The sequence below is a fragment of the Thalassophryne amazonica genome, chromosome 11 (genome assembly GCF_902500255.1).
Source record: "Thalassophryne amazonica chromosome 11, fThaAma1.1, whole genome shotgun sequence".
In the NCBI taxonomy this organism is placed as follows: domain Eukaryota; kingdom Metazoa; phylum Chordata; class Actinopteri; order Batrachoidiformes; family Batrachoididae; genus Thalassophryne; species Thalassophryne amazonica.
The window spans coordinates 22,813,750-22,830,721 of NC_047113.1; the positions used below are offsets into that span (position 1 = coordinate 22,813,750).

The window sequence follows — 16,972 nt, forward strand, 5'->3', positions numbered from 1 at the left end:
AGTCAACTTTGTTGTGATTTGGCACTATATAAATGAAAATAAATTGAATTGAAAAACTGGCTTTGGAAACACCTAAGCATGTACATCTGTAAAATGCAATCAGTGAATGATCAGATAAGTCAATTCATTCCCTTCAGTTGAACACAATAATTAAAAAAAACAGTGAATGCCATCATATTAATTTCTCCAAATTAATAAGAACAAGAGTAATCCGAGATTTCTGACATCTGCCAAGGGTTGACAAGGACTCAAAATAACAGATATGTGATTCACATCGTGTCCCAGACTTTACCTGAATCTGTATTCCACAACACAATGCAGTGACTGCATACTGATCCAGAATGGTCTGATCAAGATGTTGCAATGTGATATTTAATTCACTAACTGAAAAAAAGAGGCATCCTCCTGATCTTGGTTTTACATCATGATGTTGTATCTGAAGTAGTTTTGACGTAATCCTTAAGTCTACAAAGTGAATTCCTGATCCAGAATCTGGATCCGGATCCAGATCACCTCCAAGATTTATTGGAATGTTCCAAGGCTTAATGCCAATGTGTGGTGAAAATTTGGGGAAAATCTGTTAAGTAGTTTTGACATAATCCTCAAAATCAAAGTGAAATGTACAAATTGAAATCCTGATCCAGAATCCAAATATGGATCACCTCCAAAATTCAGTGGAGTCTTCCATGCCCTAATATCTATCTGTGGTGCAAATTTGGTGTGAATCTGTGAAGTAACTGTGACATAATTCTTAAAAGCCTATATAAACTGAAATCTTGATCCAGAATCCGGATCACGTCCAAAATTTAATGGCGTCATCCATGGCCTAAAATCTATCTGTGGTGAAAGTTTAATCAAAATCCGTGGAGTAGTTTTGACGTAATCCTGCTAACAGACAGACAAATAAGTAAATGCCATTGATATATGTCCGCCAAGGACGTAATAATGTGTTTAAAATTTGGTTAACATTTAATGCACCAAATCAGTACAAACAGCAACTTTGTTTTGCTTGGGCAATACCTCATAAACCTGTTTACTACCTGCGGGACTTGTCTGCGCTTATTGCAGGGAATGATGTTATTGTATACATGGTGGAAATAAGGAGCAGATGTGGCTTGTCTTTTACTTTCCTTTTTCTTTACAAAGCCTAAGTCTGCTTGTTATGAGAACTATTCCAGTACAAAACTGAGTATCAAACACTCCTAATTCCTCTCCTCCTTTGTTTGTTGCAGGACCTTGTCAAAAACCACCTGATGTATGCGGTCCGTGAGGAGGTGGAGATCCTCAAGGAGCAGATCAAAGAGCTGGCAGAGAAGAACAACCAGCTGGAGCGTGAGAACTACCTCCTGAAGAACCTGGCCAGTCCAGAGCAGCTGGAGAAGTTCCAGTCGCGTACCCGACAAACGTGCTGCTGCCTCTGGACAATCAGTCAGACCAGCTGTCCCACGAGCACCACCAGCAGGCCTGCAACCTCAGCACTGGCTCTGCTGTATAAGTGGCTCTGTCTTGGGGCGGGCAGAGCCACTGCCGTGTCACGGAAATGGACCTCCATTTTAACCAGTGTTCTAAAATCGTCGCTGCCGAGACTCCTTTGAGACCGCAAAGGAGATGCATTGGGGCAGAAATGATTGAGACACGAAAGAACTGTTAAATCTGATTAGCACAGAACTTAAGACGCTCTGTCCGGTGCAGCCTCAGGCCCGGCCTATGATGCCATCCAAGTGTTTGTCGTAGTCTCTTGTTGTAGACAACAGCGCTAAGAGGGAGGGCTGACTATACGCGGACGAGTGCTTGCTTTCAGACAGAGTGGGGAAGCTTTCCCTGCCTAGCTGGACCCTTCTGAAACAGCCTTTGCTCCAGAGAGCAGGTGAGGAGGTGTTGATTGGGCTGGTCCTGCAGGTGATAGGTTGGAACATGGAGGAGGTTTTTCCCTCTGTTCACGCAGGTGAAACCCAATGAGATGGTCCTCCGTGTCTCATGAGGAAGAGCCCCGGCTTGTGGACTTGTCCGAGCTGAAAGTACAAGTTTCACAGGTTGCCAGCCACATAATGACACTTTCTGTACCTGCTCATGCAATTTTGTACATTCAAGCATATGATGAATACTCAACAGGATAAGCTAAAGCAGTAGAGGTGGAGGTTAATGCAGTAAAGCTGAGGGTCTGCTGCCCCAAACTAATCACTATACTGTATGATTCATAAAAATGTCTTGTACTGTCTGCAGTTGGGGCTAAATACTGCATGTGAGGGATTTTTATCCTGTTTTGTCTTCTGTTTTTCTTTTTTGCTGATTTGAACAAAATGAGCTGATGTAAAAATAGGAGCATTTTAAAGTGGATTTGTAAGATTTTATTTTTTAAATCGTGAGTACAGGCATATCTGCCCCCGACTGTTTGCTTTATAGGATGGCAACAATGTACAGTATATAACATAGAAACATCCAGAGCAAGCAGACGCACTCCTGATTTTGAGCACCATTGTACAGAATCTGGACTGATAATTCATTTTGAAAACAACGGCATGACACCAGTGCCTGTGTGTAGTAAGACAGGAACACATTTCTGCACTGAGCTCTGTTAGTGTCTTGTAGCTATCACAGCAGCAGAAGCCAGTAAACCAGGACCGTGTGTAAATATTCACAGGGAAAAGTTTGTTGGTGTGCTATTGCTGACTTTTTTTTTGTTGTTTTTAATTTTGTAAAGATAATGGTGTTGTTGCTGTACTGTATCTGTCAGAAGTTTTTCGTTATTGTGTGTGGATACAACTGCACATTCGCAATAAATCTTGTTTACATTAAACTATCACTGGCACCGTGTCACTTGTTGCATACTTACAGACCCGGAGTTTGTTTGACCCATGCAACATGCATCAATTTAAGTGGTGCTTATATTGCGACAAAGCATTTATTTTGAGAACTGCACGGTGATGGTGGAAAGTGCTTTCAACAGGAAGAAACCTCAAGCAGAATCAGACTTTAATGGAGGAGTCACCTGCCATGACAATCTATGTAAATGGTGATGAAATACGTGGATGGTTCACATAATGCTGTGGGTTAAAAATGGTGTTTTGAACACTCAAAAGCCCCCCCCCCCCCCCCCCCCCCGACTTTTGGTCAGCCATTTAATATTTGAGTATCTGCTGATGCAGTACTTTGATTTTCCTAGCTATGACACTTGTATTAATACACTTGGTATTGCTACTGTAGAGCAGGAAGCTGAGTGGGTGAGGAACTGGCCTGCAAATATGTAGACCAGGTTTTGAAATTTACTTATGCTACCTGCGTGGGCATTTAATCTACATTGGCTCAATTAACCCAACGGTAAATGGGTACCGGTCTTAGCTGGGGAAGCAACCCACATTGGACTGACATCCTGTCCAGGGGGAGTCATAGCCTCTCAGCTGCTCATCTGTGCAGAATCCAGATATGAGCTACGGGCCTCAGTACGGATATAGGGCATACTTCTCACAATTGCACAGGGGTGCTGCCAGGGATTTTGGGCCCCATGAAACGAAATCTCACTGGGCCACTCCCGATATTTTGTCAGTATTATTATTAGGGGCCTCTCTGGGCACCTGTCAGTCATGGGCTTGTTCCAGCTTCCTTCTACATCCAAAGAAATGCAGGCTAAGTGATTTGCTGACTCTAATTTGACCATAGGTGTGCGTGTGTGAATGTGTTTGTCCGTCTGTACGTGGCCCTGCGATCCACTGGTGCCCTGTCCAGGGTCTACTCTGTCTCATGTCCTGTGACTGCTGGGATGGGCTCCAGCCCCTTGTGACCCTTAAATGGAGTAAACCGGTATAGAAAATGGATGGATGAGTGAATGAATACTTCATAGTGCAGAACTGTAATAGTAAAACAAGAACATTAAAGAGTAGCAGCAATTAGATGACATTGATGAACTGTGTTGTTAAAAATACATTCATCCTCATTATTACATTCTAATGATGTCTTCAAAGGTGGACTTTTACCTTAAAAAAGGGGAGGAGGCTTTCCAACCCCTCACTCTTCCTGCTAACAAACTATACAGTACACATTAGCAGGAGCAAAATGACAAAAAAAAAAAAAAAAAAAAAAACGTGTTCATGTGGACTGGCAGGTACAAAGCATATCCCATGTACTATTCATCAGAAACAGACGGTGCATATTTGAAGTGAAGCAGAGTGTAAATCACCTTTTCAGAGGTCTACTGTGTCACTGCTGATGAGTCAGCAGACAGCACTGGATGTTAGGTCCATAAGCAGGGAGGTTATGAAAACAGAACACAGACTGATCTAAGACTCGTGTTCAATGAATCTGAAACTGCTGAATCACAAAATGCCTTGATCAGCCATGGCAGCACTTGCAAACGGTGACTTAAGGGCATCGTGATGCACTCCATATTACATGGAGAAATGTGGCATGGGTGGGATTTGAACCCAGAGCCTTCTGCACTGAAACCAAGCGCATTAACCACCACCTCTGCAAAATGAACTGCCAACAAGGATGGGATTCAAACCCACGCATGCAGAGCACAATGGATTAGCAGTCCATCACCTTAACCACTCAACCACCTCGTCACAATTATTCAGCAAGTAATACATAAAATTCCACATAGCAAAGGTGTTTCTTCGATTTAAGTTCAAAGCGCTCAGGGCAAGAATCCAAAACCGGGAGGTCACTGATGACAGGGAAGTAATAAGCAGTTTTCCAGCAGAATTAAATCTGCAAGAGAGAGAGAGAGAGAAATGTTAACAGTTTGTTCTGAACAGCATTTCCCATCAGACGGACTGGCAGTCCGTCAGCCTGTGTGGTTAAGTTGCAGCTTCCCTGGTGTGCAGACTGGGCTCAGATCCATGTTTCGCTGAGAGAAAAAAAAAAAAAAAAAACGCTCAGGCCTTTGGAAAACTCAGAACTGGAGCATATCAAATAACAACTGGGTAAACATTGCGTGTTCCCTGGTGCTTGTTTTTCTCGGACAACAGCCATGTCTTGGCATTTTGTGTCAAAACAATCAAATGTTCTGCAGTTTTTCTGCATTGATTTGGGCGTGCTGAGCACCCTGTGACCCGAGACGACATTTGTTTGCAAACAAAAGAGGGACAGACAGATAGTGGACCTTTTGCACAATGTAAAGTCAGTCCTTCTAAGTCCTTCTAGGGGTGATAAAGTGGTGACCTGAAGTCTGGATAAACCTGGCGAACTAAATGCTTGCAACACACAACATGCCCCATTATTAGTGGTGTAAAAACCGAAAAGAATAAGAATCAAGATAAGATAATGATCCGATAAAAATAAGATAATCAAATTGAATCAGATCAAATCAAATCAGTTTGAAAGTAACAAACAGAACTACTGACTGAACTGACATAAATTTGCTATAACCTGGTCAATGACTTGATTTAAAGTTAGCCTATTTTCCGGACTAAATCACAGACTAAATGACACTTTTTCCTGTATGCGAACACCACAGCATTTCCCTGGGGTGACTTTTAAATTCCAGAAACAATCAAGAAGGACAGATAAACCTGCGATGGACAAGATATCACATGCTGTTTGATGCAGATGAACAACAGAAAACATCAGATGGTCATGGATTTCTGATCCACAGAGGTGGAAATATTACAAAAAAAAAAAAAAAGAGTCGATTTGGTTTAGTTTTTTTTTTTTATAACAGCTCTTTAATTTAGGATATTTGTGCACTGTTAGTGATTTTTATTATTGGAGTTTGTTTTGTCTGTTGATTTCTGGGAAGCTATATATCAATGGTTATTATTCATTAATATTCATTAATAACAAACGCATGATTATTATTATTATTGTTATTATTTTGTTGTATCTAAGTCGCACAACAGTACAAGTCACATGAACTCCCAAACAAGTTAACAAACTGAGTCTTACAATCCGTAAAATATAGTAAGCTAGTTCCTCTGATATTTCCATGTCTTGAAAGCAAGGCTTTGAATTAGTTCAGGCCCTTGAATAGTTTTTCCCATCTCTGTTTCTGCAGGTAGTAAAGATACTGAAAACTAATAGAGGGGCCCTGTGTGTGCACATAATACCGTACTATAAGAATATGATCTTATCAATGTAGCCCTAATGGTTGCAGATATGCAGGAAATGAATCAATGGTTGTGGAGAAATCCTTGAAAATGTGTTTTTTGTACCATTTCACCATGTCATGATGTTGTTGTGAAATCATAATAATGTCACAAATGTCAATGGATTACAAATGGTTTACTAATGTATATAAACTTGATATTGTGTCTCCAGCCAAAAAAAAAAAACTTTGTAGTTCTTAATGTTCCAGAACCGAAACTTTATATAATCGGATCCAGTTAATCACAGTATATTTAGGGTCCAAGCACCCATTGAAGCTGATGTGGAGGACGCCATTGCTTTGTGCTTATTATTTATTTATTTGGCGCGCCGCCACAGGAAAAAACACCTCCGTTGAAAGCCTTAAGGACAAGTTGGAACATGTCCAGCTGTTAAACAGTTTCTCAGATACTCACTCAACTGAAAGCCATCAAAAGCCGCTGGTTTTTACAAATGGTTATCAACACGGAGGTGTTTTTCCTGTGGTGGCGCGTTGCGCCGGCTGCCTGCCGACGCGCCAATCCGTCCGCACGTCTTTCATTACAAAATCTCCTTTAACAGTGGAATGTCCGGATAATCTGCTGATCCCGACCTCTTCTGAAAGTTCTCTGTTCTCTCACGACGTCCTGGGTCAACAGAGGCTTAAATTTGGAGGTTTTCAGCTCGAAACAGGCTGACGACGGCGCCTCCGAGCGCGGCGCGACGTCCCGCTCCGTGGGAAGTCCTTAAGGCGACAGTAACACTCCATAATCTCTCATCAGCCATTAAAATTTTCACCGAAAACCAGCTGAATTTCTTGAATGGTGTCCACTTCGATGTGCCTCACAGGTTCTGAAAAAATTTTGATCAAGCAAAGCGCCAGTCTCTCAGGAAGAAGTCAGACAAAGGAATTCCGACGAGGGGGGTGGACCACTCCTCACTCAAAGTCTGCCCACAGGCGAATGATGTAACCGACAGGCATGAAAAAACTCACGCATGCGCACGAGGGTTCAAGGTTGGCTGATGTAATCGCACGTGATTCAAATCCAAATATTTTTATAAAAAAATAAGAAGGTCGGTTTCTTTTCTAATAGACGTATAGCCTATATCAATCGACACTATTATAACATCCAAAAGATACAGATTGTTTTGCCACACAGGCTTACATGGAATATTACTAATCAGTATTTCATTTAGTTCTAACCAGTTCAGGAACAACAATTCTAAGGTGGAACACAAAACCTAAAAAGTTAAAATACAGAGTCTGCCGGGAATTTAACAGTAGAAGCGATTATGGTTTGGAAACCTGTTTAAAAGTACTTTGTCACAATAGTTTCATAGTTGAACAGGTCAAAAATAACAATGACCTGTACAGCAAAGAGTTATCGTCAAAGCACTGTTGGTTTTCTTTCAGCAATGACCGCCAGTGACTTGTCTGAAACTTCCCGTGAGAAATTTGTTATAGTTGCACGGTTGTCTTGCAGGTGACAAATGATTAGCTTTATCACTCAGCAGAGTTGTCTGCTGGAGTCTGTGGGAAAGATTCAGACTTTAGATGACACCGACAGCGACAGTTAGCGGGATGCTTCCCATCTGATTCAGTTCAGCTCATGTTGATGAGTTCAGACCCACATGAGTGGGCACGTAGACCCGTATAGCCGTGCGCACGCAATAACATGCACTCATGGAAAAAGAAGTGCTCAGTGGGGGACGGCTCACAGTTCTGTCCAGTGTTGTCCCTGTTTGCTGGTGACATGGGTCACAGCTGCAGATGCAAAGTTGTGAAAAGGTGATGAAAATATGGAGAGGAACAGATGGGGAAATGTTTGGATAAATGGTGAGGAGAAGAAGGGAACATGAGAAAGAAATGCGTTGAATGGAATGATGAAACAGGCAGACTGAGGCAGGTGGTGGAAGACACACACATAAAAACTTTATATTTATATACATATATATATATGAAGAGTTCAGGTACAAAACCCTGTATCTCCACCAGACCACTCTTGTTTTAAATAAGGATATTTACCTGATGGAAGTTGTACATCTCCATGAATCATTCTTTCTTGTTATGAAATGGTTATGCTGCACTGAACAAAATAGCAAAATCTCAAAAATCAACGTTTATTCAGAAATGTGTTAATTAGCAACCTTTAATAGATTGGCTGCAAAACCTGGTGTCTCCACCTTCAGTTTTTTGCAAAACTCAGTAAGTTCATCACTTTAATGTACGCTAATGCTGTGTTTACTCATAGGCAGTACACATTATGAATGTCATATTTGCGTCATTCTTGGCACATTTCTGACGTTCTTAATGTGACTTAACGCATCTGAATAAGTTTCTTAATAGTACATGTTGGTGTGTGATATTCGTGATTTCGTGGATTTTTTGTGGCTGTCAAAAAAACTCTTCCACGAATGTAACGCACCACTGTCATTTTGCCTCATGTCGTGGAGGTCCCAACTGAGCGTGTTGATCCGTCTTGATTAGTGATGATCCTTAATGGAGCGTGACAGCGTTCTTCTCTGACGTGCGCACAATTAAACCCTGCTGCACTCCATTCCGTTTCATTGCTGCAGTGTGCTGAAGGAGGACAGTGACGCCAAGTTGGGTAAAAGTTTCGTTCCAATGCTCCTCAGTGCGCTCCTGCAGATGTTCCACCTGCTGCTGTGCCTGATGTTTGGGAAAATGAACAAGATGAGAGTCACGTGAAACCACACATCTGGCTCTCTCCTTCTCCTCCTCTCTGCGCCTATGTGCAATAGCAATGCGTAATGGTTCCTGATAATGTGCCACCAACCCGTTACATTAATCACAACGCGTGGTAACAGATTGCAGCAGTTCCTGAGGACACCTGACACCTCTGCCTCAAATCATCACATTCGTGATCAGCAGCCAGGAATGTATACTTTGTGGCATTCATGACTTGCCGTCATTATGTGTAAATGCAGCATCAGAGAAGCTCTCGTGGGCGCCGCAATCTTTGCGTCACGTGACCAAGATACATGCCAGTGAGTGGTGCGCTGTTCACTATGTGGTTTTGCACACAAACTGGGATGGCGTTTACGAGGTTCTGCATACAAACCACATCTTGACTTGCATTTACTATAGGATTTATGGGGTGTTGCAGCAGAATTGATTTTGTTATCAGATACAAGCCTCTGTAAGCTTTCACTTGCAACGGTTATCTCATTTTCCGTGGGCGCGGCGTTTACAGGGTTTTGTGCCTGAACTCTTCATATATATCTTGTTTTGCAAAATTTACTGTGCAGGATGTTGTGTTTAGATAAGGGTTTGATTCCATGTGCATCTCCCTGTTTGTGTCCTTAGAAGACACTTCATCTCTATCATTTCAGTCCATATTGGGTCCATCACATGGTAACAGCATTGAGTGGCAAAGTACCCTGTAAATGCTATGGTTTCTCATTAAAACACCATCATGATGGGCCTCAGGCCTGTATAGGACTTATCCTAAGCACATTTTTCCAATATGATGCATTCATGTTAGATTTCAGTGCATTATATACCCACTGGTCAAATGTCAGCAGCTTAATTCTGAACTCTAATTTAATACTGATATATATATATATATATATATATTATATATATATATATATATATAATATATATATAATATATATATATATATAATATATATATATATATATATATAATATAATTATATATAATATCTATATATATATATATATATATAATATATATATATTATATATCTATATATAATATATATATATATATATATATATATATACACTAGCACAGAGAGACAGACAGACAGACAAACAGCTGTGGTGTGCAGCAAAGTCACACCATCAGACAAATGCAAACAGATGGTACTGAGCTTTGACCTTATCTAACAGTGTATTTAGCACAGGTGCAATGCACTGACAAACGCCGCCTCTTGCTACAGTTTGGACCTTTGCTTGTAGCTTTTTTTGCCTCCTTGATAATTGCAGCTCTGATGTATTTCATTGGAACCCAAATTGATTTTCACGATGTGCATCCAGCAACACCAGAACACAGAAAATAATGAGCGGCCCGGCGGTTTTCTGACATAGGTCAGTGGTAAATGCTGTGACCTGTAATGACTCACTACTTTTTACCACTGGTTGGCCAATTGGGTCCCAACCTCCAAATTTGTTGTGTGATAAACACAGAGGTATAAGTGAGATCCACAATGCAATGAAAGCCCTGTGTGTGTGTGTGTGTGTGTGTGGTGTGTGTGTGTGTGTGTGTGTGTGTGTGTGTGTGTGTGTGTGTGTGTGTGTGTGTGTGTGGTGTGTGTGTGTGTGTGTGTGTGTGTGTGTGTGTGTGTGTTTTCATGAGCACACATGTTACAATAAAAAACAGATGGGAATCTTGTGGCCATCTTACACAATTTAAAGTGGAGTGGTGGTGTTGGGGGATAAATGGCCTCACCATACAGTAGCACTTCCCAGACTCCTCTGAGTATCTGGGTTATTTCAGCATTTTCACAGTGAATTTAGTAAAGACTTCCTTGTGTTAGAACATGAGGACAGTCTCTGCATTAAAGCTGAATCACAGCCTGATGCCAGATTCTGTGAGGTCCCTAAGCTTGTTAACTGCAAAATATTGCACTGTGCCACTCGCTGCAGCATACTTGTTCTCAAGTCAGTGGCTGTTTGCTGCACCGTAAAAAATGGTATGTTCATCCAACTCATAATTTCAAGGTAACTGATTGCCCCAAAACATATTTTGCAAACCATTTGTTGTGTGGGCCGCTGAAGAGGAGGTACTGCTGGCCCACCACCACAAGACGGCGCCCTGCTTGAAGTGCGGGCTTCAAGCACGAGAGGGCGTCGGCTTTGCTGGAGGTGACAGCTGTCATCAATCAACACAAGCTGTCACCCATCACCACCACTACAAAGACCGGACTGCAACTCCACCTCCTCGCCGAGAAATCAACTACCATTCAGGTAATTTCTCTGCTGACTGACACTGTGTGTGTTTAACCTGAACTTCTATTTTCAGCCGTTTTCCTGGAGTGTTTCCTTATCTGGAGGATTGGCGTTTGGTGTGACAGCGATGGCTTCGCCTCACACCCCAACTCAGATAAGTGGTTGACCAGGAGCTGCACGAGTGTGTGTGATTGGAGGTGGAGGTTTTCCCTCCTTTACTTAATACAGACTGTGGGATTACTGAGTGTGCGAACTCACACTCATCTGGACTGTCTTTGTTCTCTGCCAGCAGCACCGGGTCTGACTGCTGAAGACAGCGGCCACCTGGGGCGCAGGGCTTGGCAGCTCCAGTGTTCTTCAGCTCCGTTGGTGGTGGAAGCTGTGTGGGGATCCAGCTCTTCTCTCTCCAGGCGTCTTCTATCGTCGAGCCTGCCCACACGTCACCTGGTGTATGATTGACAGTCCACTATATTGTTATTGTCTGTACGTTGTTGTGCGATTCACAACATTAAATTGTTACTTTTTGGCTTATCCATTGACCGTTCATTAACGCCCCCTGTTGTGGGTCCGTGTCACGTCACTTTCACAACACCATTCCCACCATCCCCAATGTTCCACCGATCTGTCATCGTGAACATACCTAGTGAGTGAGGTGCTGAGTTGCCCAGAGCTCACTCAGGGGCATCCGAGGATGCTCCATCTTGGCGCCTTCTTTCGTCCATTGTTTGATCCATCTAACTTTTTTCAAGCAATTGCTTTTCTGTTCCACTCAACCCTAACGCCCCTTTCAGGGCCAACGTAGAGTTGCATGGTGTGGCGTACTGACTACGTCGAGCCTATGCAGCTCTACGTGGCAACTAGCAACAAGGACACAAAGGGATCCAAGAAATGGACGGAAAAAATTAAACATGTTTAATTTTTTTTACAGACATTCGGCATAGAGCACAGGACACAGCGCTCTACACAAGTCTATGCAACGCTCCGCTAATTTATGCAAGTCTACACAACACTGCGCTACTGTACACCAGGCCGCCGCAATTGTACACTACCCTACACCAGTCCGGCGAAAAATCCTTTTAGGTTTTTTGTCAGTACATACCTACATTGCTAGATTTTATTCATCCTGCTAAACTCTGCTGGACTTTGCTGGCAGTGAAGCTTCAAAGCCACAGAAGAAAAAGGCAGGCCAAGTTTCACTCTGCGTGCAACATAAGCAGCCATTCGTGCGTACCAGATATGCAGTACAATGCAACTCTGTGTAGGCCCAGTGTGAAAGAGGCTTAAAGCTGTGTAACTGGTGATACAAAAAACAAAAGTTACACTTTGTATATCACATCCACAGAATCCTATAACTCCTGTAAAGTTAACACTGTGGCTTGGTGGCTTCTTTTACCAGTCAGATTCTTGGATGGTCCCTCACCTTTTTAAAACTGACAACTCCAGGCAGATTTACTATACAGTAAATGCCCATTGTATTTGTTAATGATTAATGGAAATGAAGTCCAATACATATCTAACTGACTTGGAAATGTTCATGTATCCATCCCCAACTTCTCCAAATAAAACTGGTTGCAAACATGATGATTTCTGGCAAATAATCAAACTGTGCCAATAAATTTTAATTTTGTTTTGGAAATATTCTACAAATACATTTTTTTGGGGGGGGGGGGGGGGGGTTGTTTTGTTTTTGTTTTTTATTTTATTTTATTTTTGCATTTCTTTCTGAAAATAGTTTTACACTTAAACTATTGGGGTGTCAATCATTCCAATGAACACCCTGCAAGGGCTCCAAAATTCTTTCACTTCCCAAAATATAATTGTACAGTCTTGGGTCTAATTTTGTTATAATAATAATAATAATAATAATAATAACAATAATAATTGATTTGCTTTATGTTACTTACATATTTAATGCTAAATGAACAAACCAACTGATTACAAATCAGTTTTAATGTGGAATAAAGAGACATATCAAAATTATTGCAGATTTTAGGAATTCTAGAAGTTGTGAAAATGCATTCTACACAAGGTCAAAATGTTGTAAAAATATAATAATTACTCTACGTGTGTTAACACATTGCATAACTGAAGGTTTAAACCTGTAAAATTAATATATAATGAGGCCTAACCTACATTTACTATAATGTGATTTCAAATATTTTAGCTTTATGATATCATAATTTCCTTTATGGCGTGATATTAATGGCATGCTGTCTTACCATACAAGACTTTTGGAACTAAATGAATTAATTCCAATATACCTGATTTATTTTGTAAATAGTCTTGGAAGGCATCTCTTCTTGTTAGTGTCTAATCCTGTGTTTCTGCACACATGGGAGTGTATTTCTGTCATAGCACAGGGGACGTGTAAGGTAATAACTGTAGTGTAAATTACATGGCACCCGAAGGAAAAAAAAATATGTGTAGTTCTCCACATTTGCTTACAGTCACAGAATAACATGATCTGTGTCGCAGGTGCCAAGAGGTCAATGTTGAACCAAGTAAATGTCAGCTGAATTTAATGTGGGCATTGATACATGACTTACAGCAATGACATATTCATGTTAAAAACCAAATGATATGGAGCCCTAGAGTTAAAGATCAAATAACAGAAGGGAACATTAAAAAAGGCAACATGCAGAAGCTGGTTAGACACATATTTAACACTCCTCTGCACGTCACAATCTGTGCACACAGTATCAAATATCAAAAGTTTGGGCTTCCAGACAGATACAGTGGAGACAAAGACATGAGATATTAATGCAGAGCTGTCAAACTATACTCCAGCCTGCAGTTCATCATGTGGAGAGGCACTTTGTTTTGCTGTTAATACCTTTGTCGGCTGTAAGAGCTTTTCAGGGATGAATATGTTAATTGGAGCCCCGATGACAAAGGTGGCTCACTGAAAGGGACACATTCACTTTATCAAAATGTCAGTGCATTTAATGGATTATGAATGTCACACACTACAAAATGTCTTAATGGGCTCATGATATCTGCCATAGCTGGTATGATCAAAAAGCATCTGGATTTTATACCAACCTCTATAACAATTTCATCAACGTGTTTTAAAAACCATACAGCTCAGCAATATAATGACACTAAAGCTTTCTGTTGGAGAACATTATTCTATGTCATGTTACAGTTGTGTAAATGTGTATTTAATTACACACACATTTGCACAAGATGTAGGCGTGTCAAAAATTTGCTTCAGGGTTGTCCACCTGCCTGGAGCAAAAGGGTATAAAGGTGAAACATTTGGCACAGTTTCATTAAAGTGTCATTGTGATTGTGGGACCACTGTGTTCTACTGGATGGGAAAGAACATCATGTGCCATTCTGAGCATGGCACACATACTCATGGCAGAGGTATGGCCTGTGCTCAATTGTCTCTTTGTGCTTTGAAAAAACTCTTGTTCAGAGCAAACAATGGAACAATCAGTGAAAAGGCAACGTGATGTTGCTTGTTGAACACTCCCTTCACTTAGAAGCCAAGATGGGCAGCGTCAGACACGTCCCGCTAAAGTTGTTCGTTCTGGGTCTAAACTACCTCTCCCCGAACACTTTGCGCCTTCCACCTGGCCGAATCTGCCCAGAGATCCTGTTGTCACTACCACCACTTCAACTACCCTGAGAGAGCTATGGGCTACTCACCCCTTACTCACCCAGCCTCTTCATGAGGCCAGAACGGCGGTAAGTTTGGGATAGTATATTTATTGCTAGAATATTTCTATTATTATTTATTAAATCAAGGATGCAAGTCAGCGGATGCAGTATTTGCCATGAAACTAACTTGCTGGTGCCATGAAATAATTCCTTATTAATTGCTTTCAAAGGGAGTTATGATTCATCACTGGAAACTGGACTGGAAATTGAACCCCCTTTCCTGGCAGAATCATACAAGATAGATTCCTTGCAGCCTGCTTTGTTATTACATTTCTTTCCTAGATATGGCAGGATGGCAAGCGGCAAGGGAAATAATTTGACTTGACAGAATATTCTATAGCCATGATATATTGTCCAGTTAAAACTTCTTCTGAAGTATCAAATTGCAGAAATGAGCAACATTATTACTAGAGCTGGTTTCTCATTGGGTATTGGGGTTGGGCTACCAATATGTAGGCTTTGTACGAAATGTATTAGATTTCGAGTCAGGCTACCTGTCTGTGTCCTTGGATAAGGTACTTATTATCCCAGTCCACCCAGCTGTAAATGCGTACCAGCATTGGCTGGGGATGTGACCTATGCTTAACTGGTATCCAATCAAGGTAAAGTTGTAGACTCTTATCTACGTCATGCTACTAAATCCTGGAATAAGCACTAACATAAGTGGGCCTCAGGACTGTGTAGGACTTACTTTCGAAAAGATATTGGCATAAATATACTTTCTTCACACATTCCTCAGTATATAACTGGCTACGGGCTGTGCTGTGCACGACTAAGAAAGCTATTGCGGTATACTCAACCATGCTCGCTAGTTAGTATAATGTGGAAGTGGCTCAGAAACATGTGGCTCAGAAACAAGTGTGAACAACAACTGTGTTCTCCTAATATGTTTTTGTTATTGAATAACAGCATGCTGCTGCCCAGAACATGATTTAATTGAATAGTGTAACCTTGCTTTGCAGTTGCAATTGTGCATATTTCTGCATGATTAGCATCACGTTGAGAACAAAAAAGAGATAGAGGAGAGTCAATCCTGAATGCGGCTGCATCATTAATCAAACACTGAAAGCACTGTTGGAGTATTGCTGAAAATGACAGTCAGTTAATGAATGGTTACACTGCCCTCGAGGTCACTGTGCATATTTCTAGTATTGCTGGCAATGTTCAGCCTTGTCAAATGAAATAAAAACACAGGCAAGGAATGAGGCTGTAACCCACGCTCACCATCCACATCCATGGTATAATCCATCTTTTTTAGGGTCACAGTGGTAGAGCAGAGGTTGATGGTTCAATTCCCATCTGAACCCCCCTCCCCCAACCATGTACTATCTGTTGGTCTAAATCGCTTGAGGGTGCGATTTCATGCTTCTATTTTAAAAAAAACGTAGTTTTTAGCATGAATTATAGAGTATTCTGAATCGTGATTTCCGGCACTGAACTATGAAGCTCAGGCGCTTTGTTTTCATTGCAAGTGCTGGTTCAAATTGCTTCATTCCTTCATGCTATTGGTACAAATTATTGTTACATTCTTTACTGCTTATACTTAAACTCAGCAGCGTCTATCTAATTTGTAAAGCGAGCGTTGTGTGTGTGTGTGTGTGTGTGTGTGTGTGTGTGTGTGTGTGCTTGCTATGCACAGCCACAGTAATTAAGCAATCGACACCAAACTTGCTATGGTGACTGGGGGAACCAAATGGAAAGTCACTGGAGCCCTTAGGTTGAAAGCGTACGTGTACGAACACACACACACACACACACACACAACACACACACACACACACACACACCACACACACACACACACACACACACACACACACACACACACACACACACACACACGTGCGCAGTCAGCCTTATATATTAAATCACACCCCACTCACTGGAGCCTTTATTTTCACAGTTCATGTGGTACTCAGGTCAGGTAGCAAGCATCACACTTCACTTACTACATATATAAAATGTTACTATTGCAAATTGGCCACCTTGGACAAAATCATGAAATGCATGGTCAAAATATGTTTTGTTTATAAAAAACTTTCATTTTTACAGATTATATACCGGTAAATTAGCCATAAAATTTTGTGAACTGGATAATAGATTGGTAAATGATTTTAGTTTACTAAAAACTAACATACCAGGAGTGTCGAACAAGCTTTCCTGCCAATCTAATACTCAGAAACAGGATGAGGACCCTTAAATTTAATTGAAAATATGAATTCACCAAACTATGCCCCTTGATCACAAATTATTGCTACATCAGCTTTAGAGCAAGTCCTAGACCATTTACAATAGTAAAGCAAAGGCTTCG

The 16,972-nt window shown here is 41.2% G+C and overlaps 1 protein-coding gene and 1 non-coding gene across 5 annotated transcripts in view; one reads left to right on the top strand and one right to left on the bottom strand.

Annotated features, from left to right (window-relative positions):
• The window catches only part of tsc22d3 (TSC22 domain family, member 3), a 136,689-nt gene that overhangs the window by 101,036 nt on the left and 18,681 nt on the right, over positions 1-16,972 (top strand). For 2 of the 4 annotated variants that reach the window (XM_034182284.1, XM_034182285.1), the window contains exon 3: positions 1,233-2,814. The exons of 1 other annotated variant lie outside the window; for it this stretch is intronic. In XM_034182284.1, the coding sequence (XP_034038175.1) occupies positions 1,233-1,595 (363 nt within the window). In that variant the 3' untranslated portion in view covers positions 1,596-2,814. Of the gene's footprint in view, positions 1-1,232; positions 2,815-9,442; positions 9,455-16,972 lie in introns of those variants that run through there. One more of the 4 variants, XM_034182286.1, reaches the window with a different exon arrangement.
• trnas-gcu lies at positions 4,478-4,559 on the bottom strand. The gene has a single exon. It is a non-coding gene; the product is annotated as a tRNA-Ser (tRNA).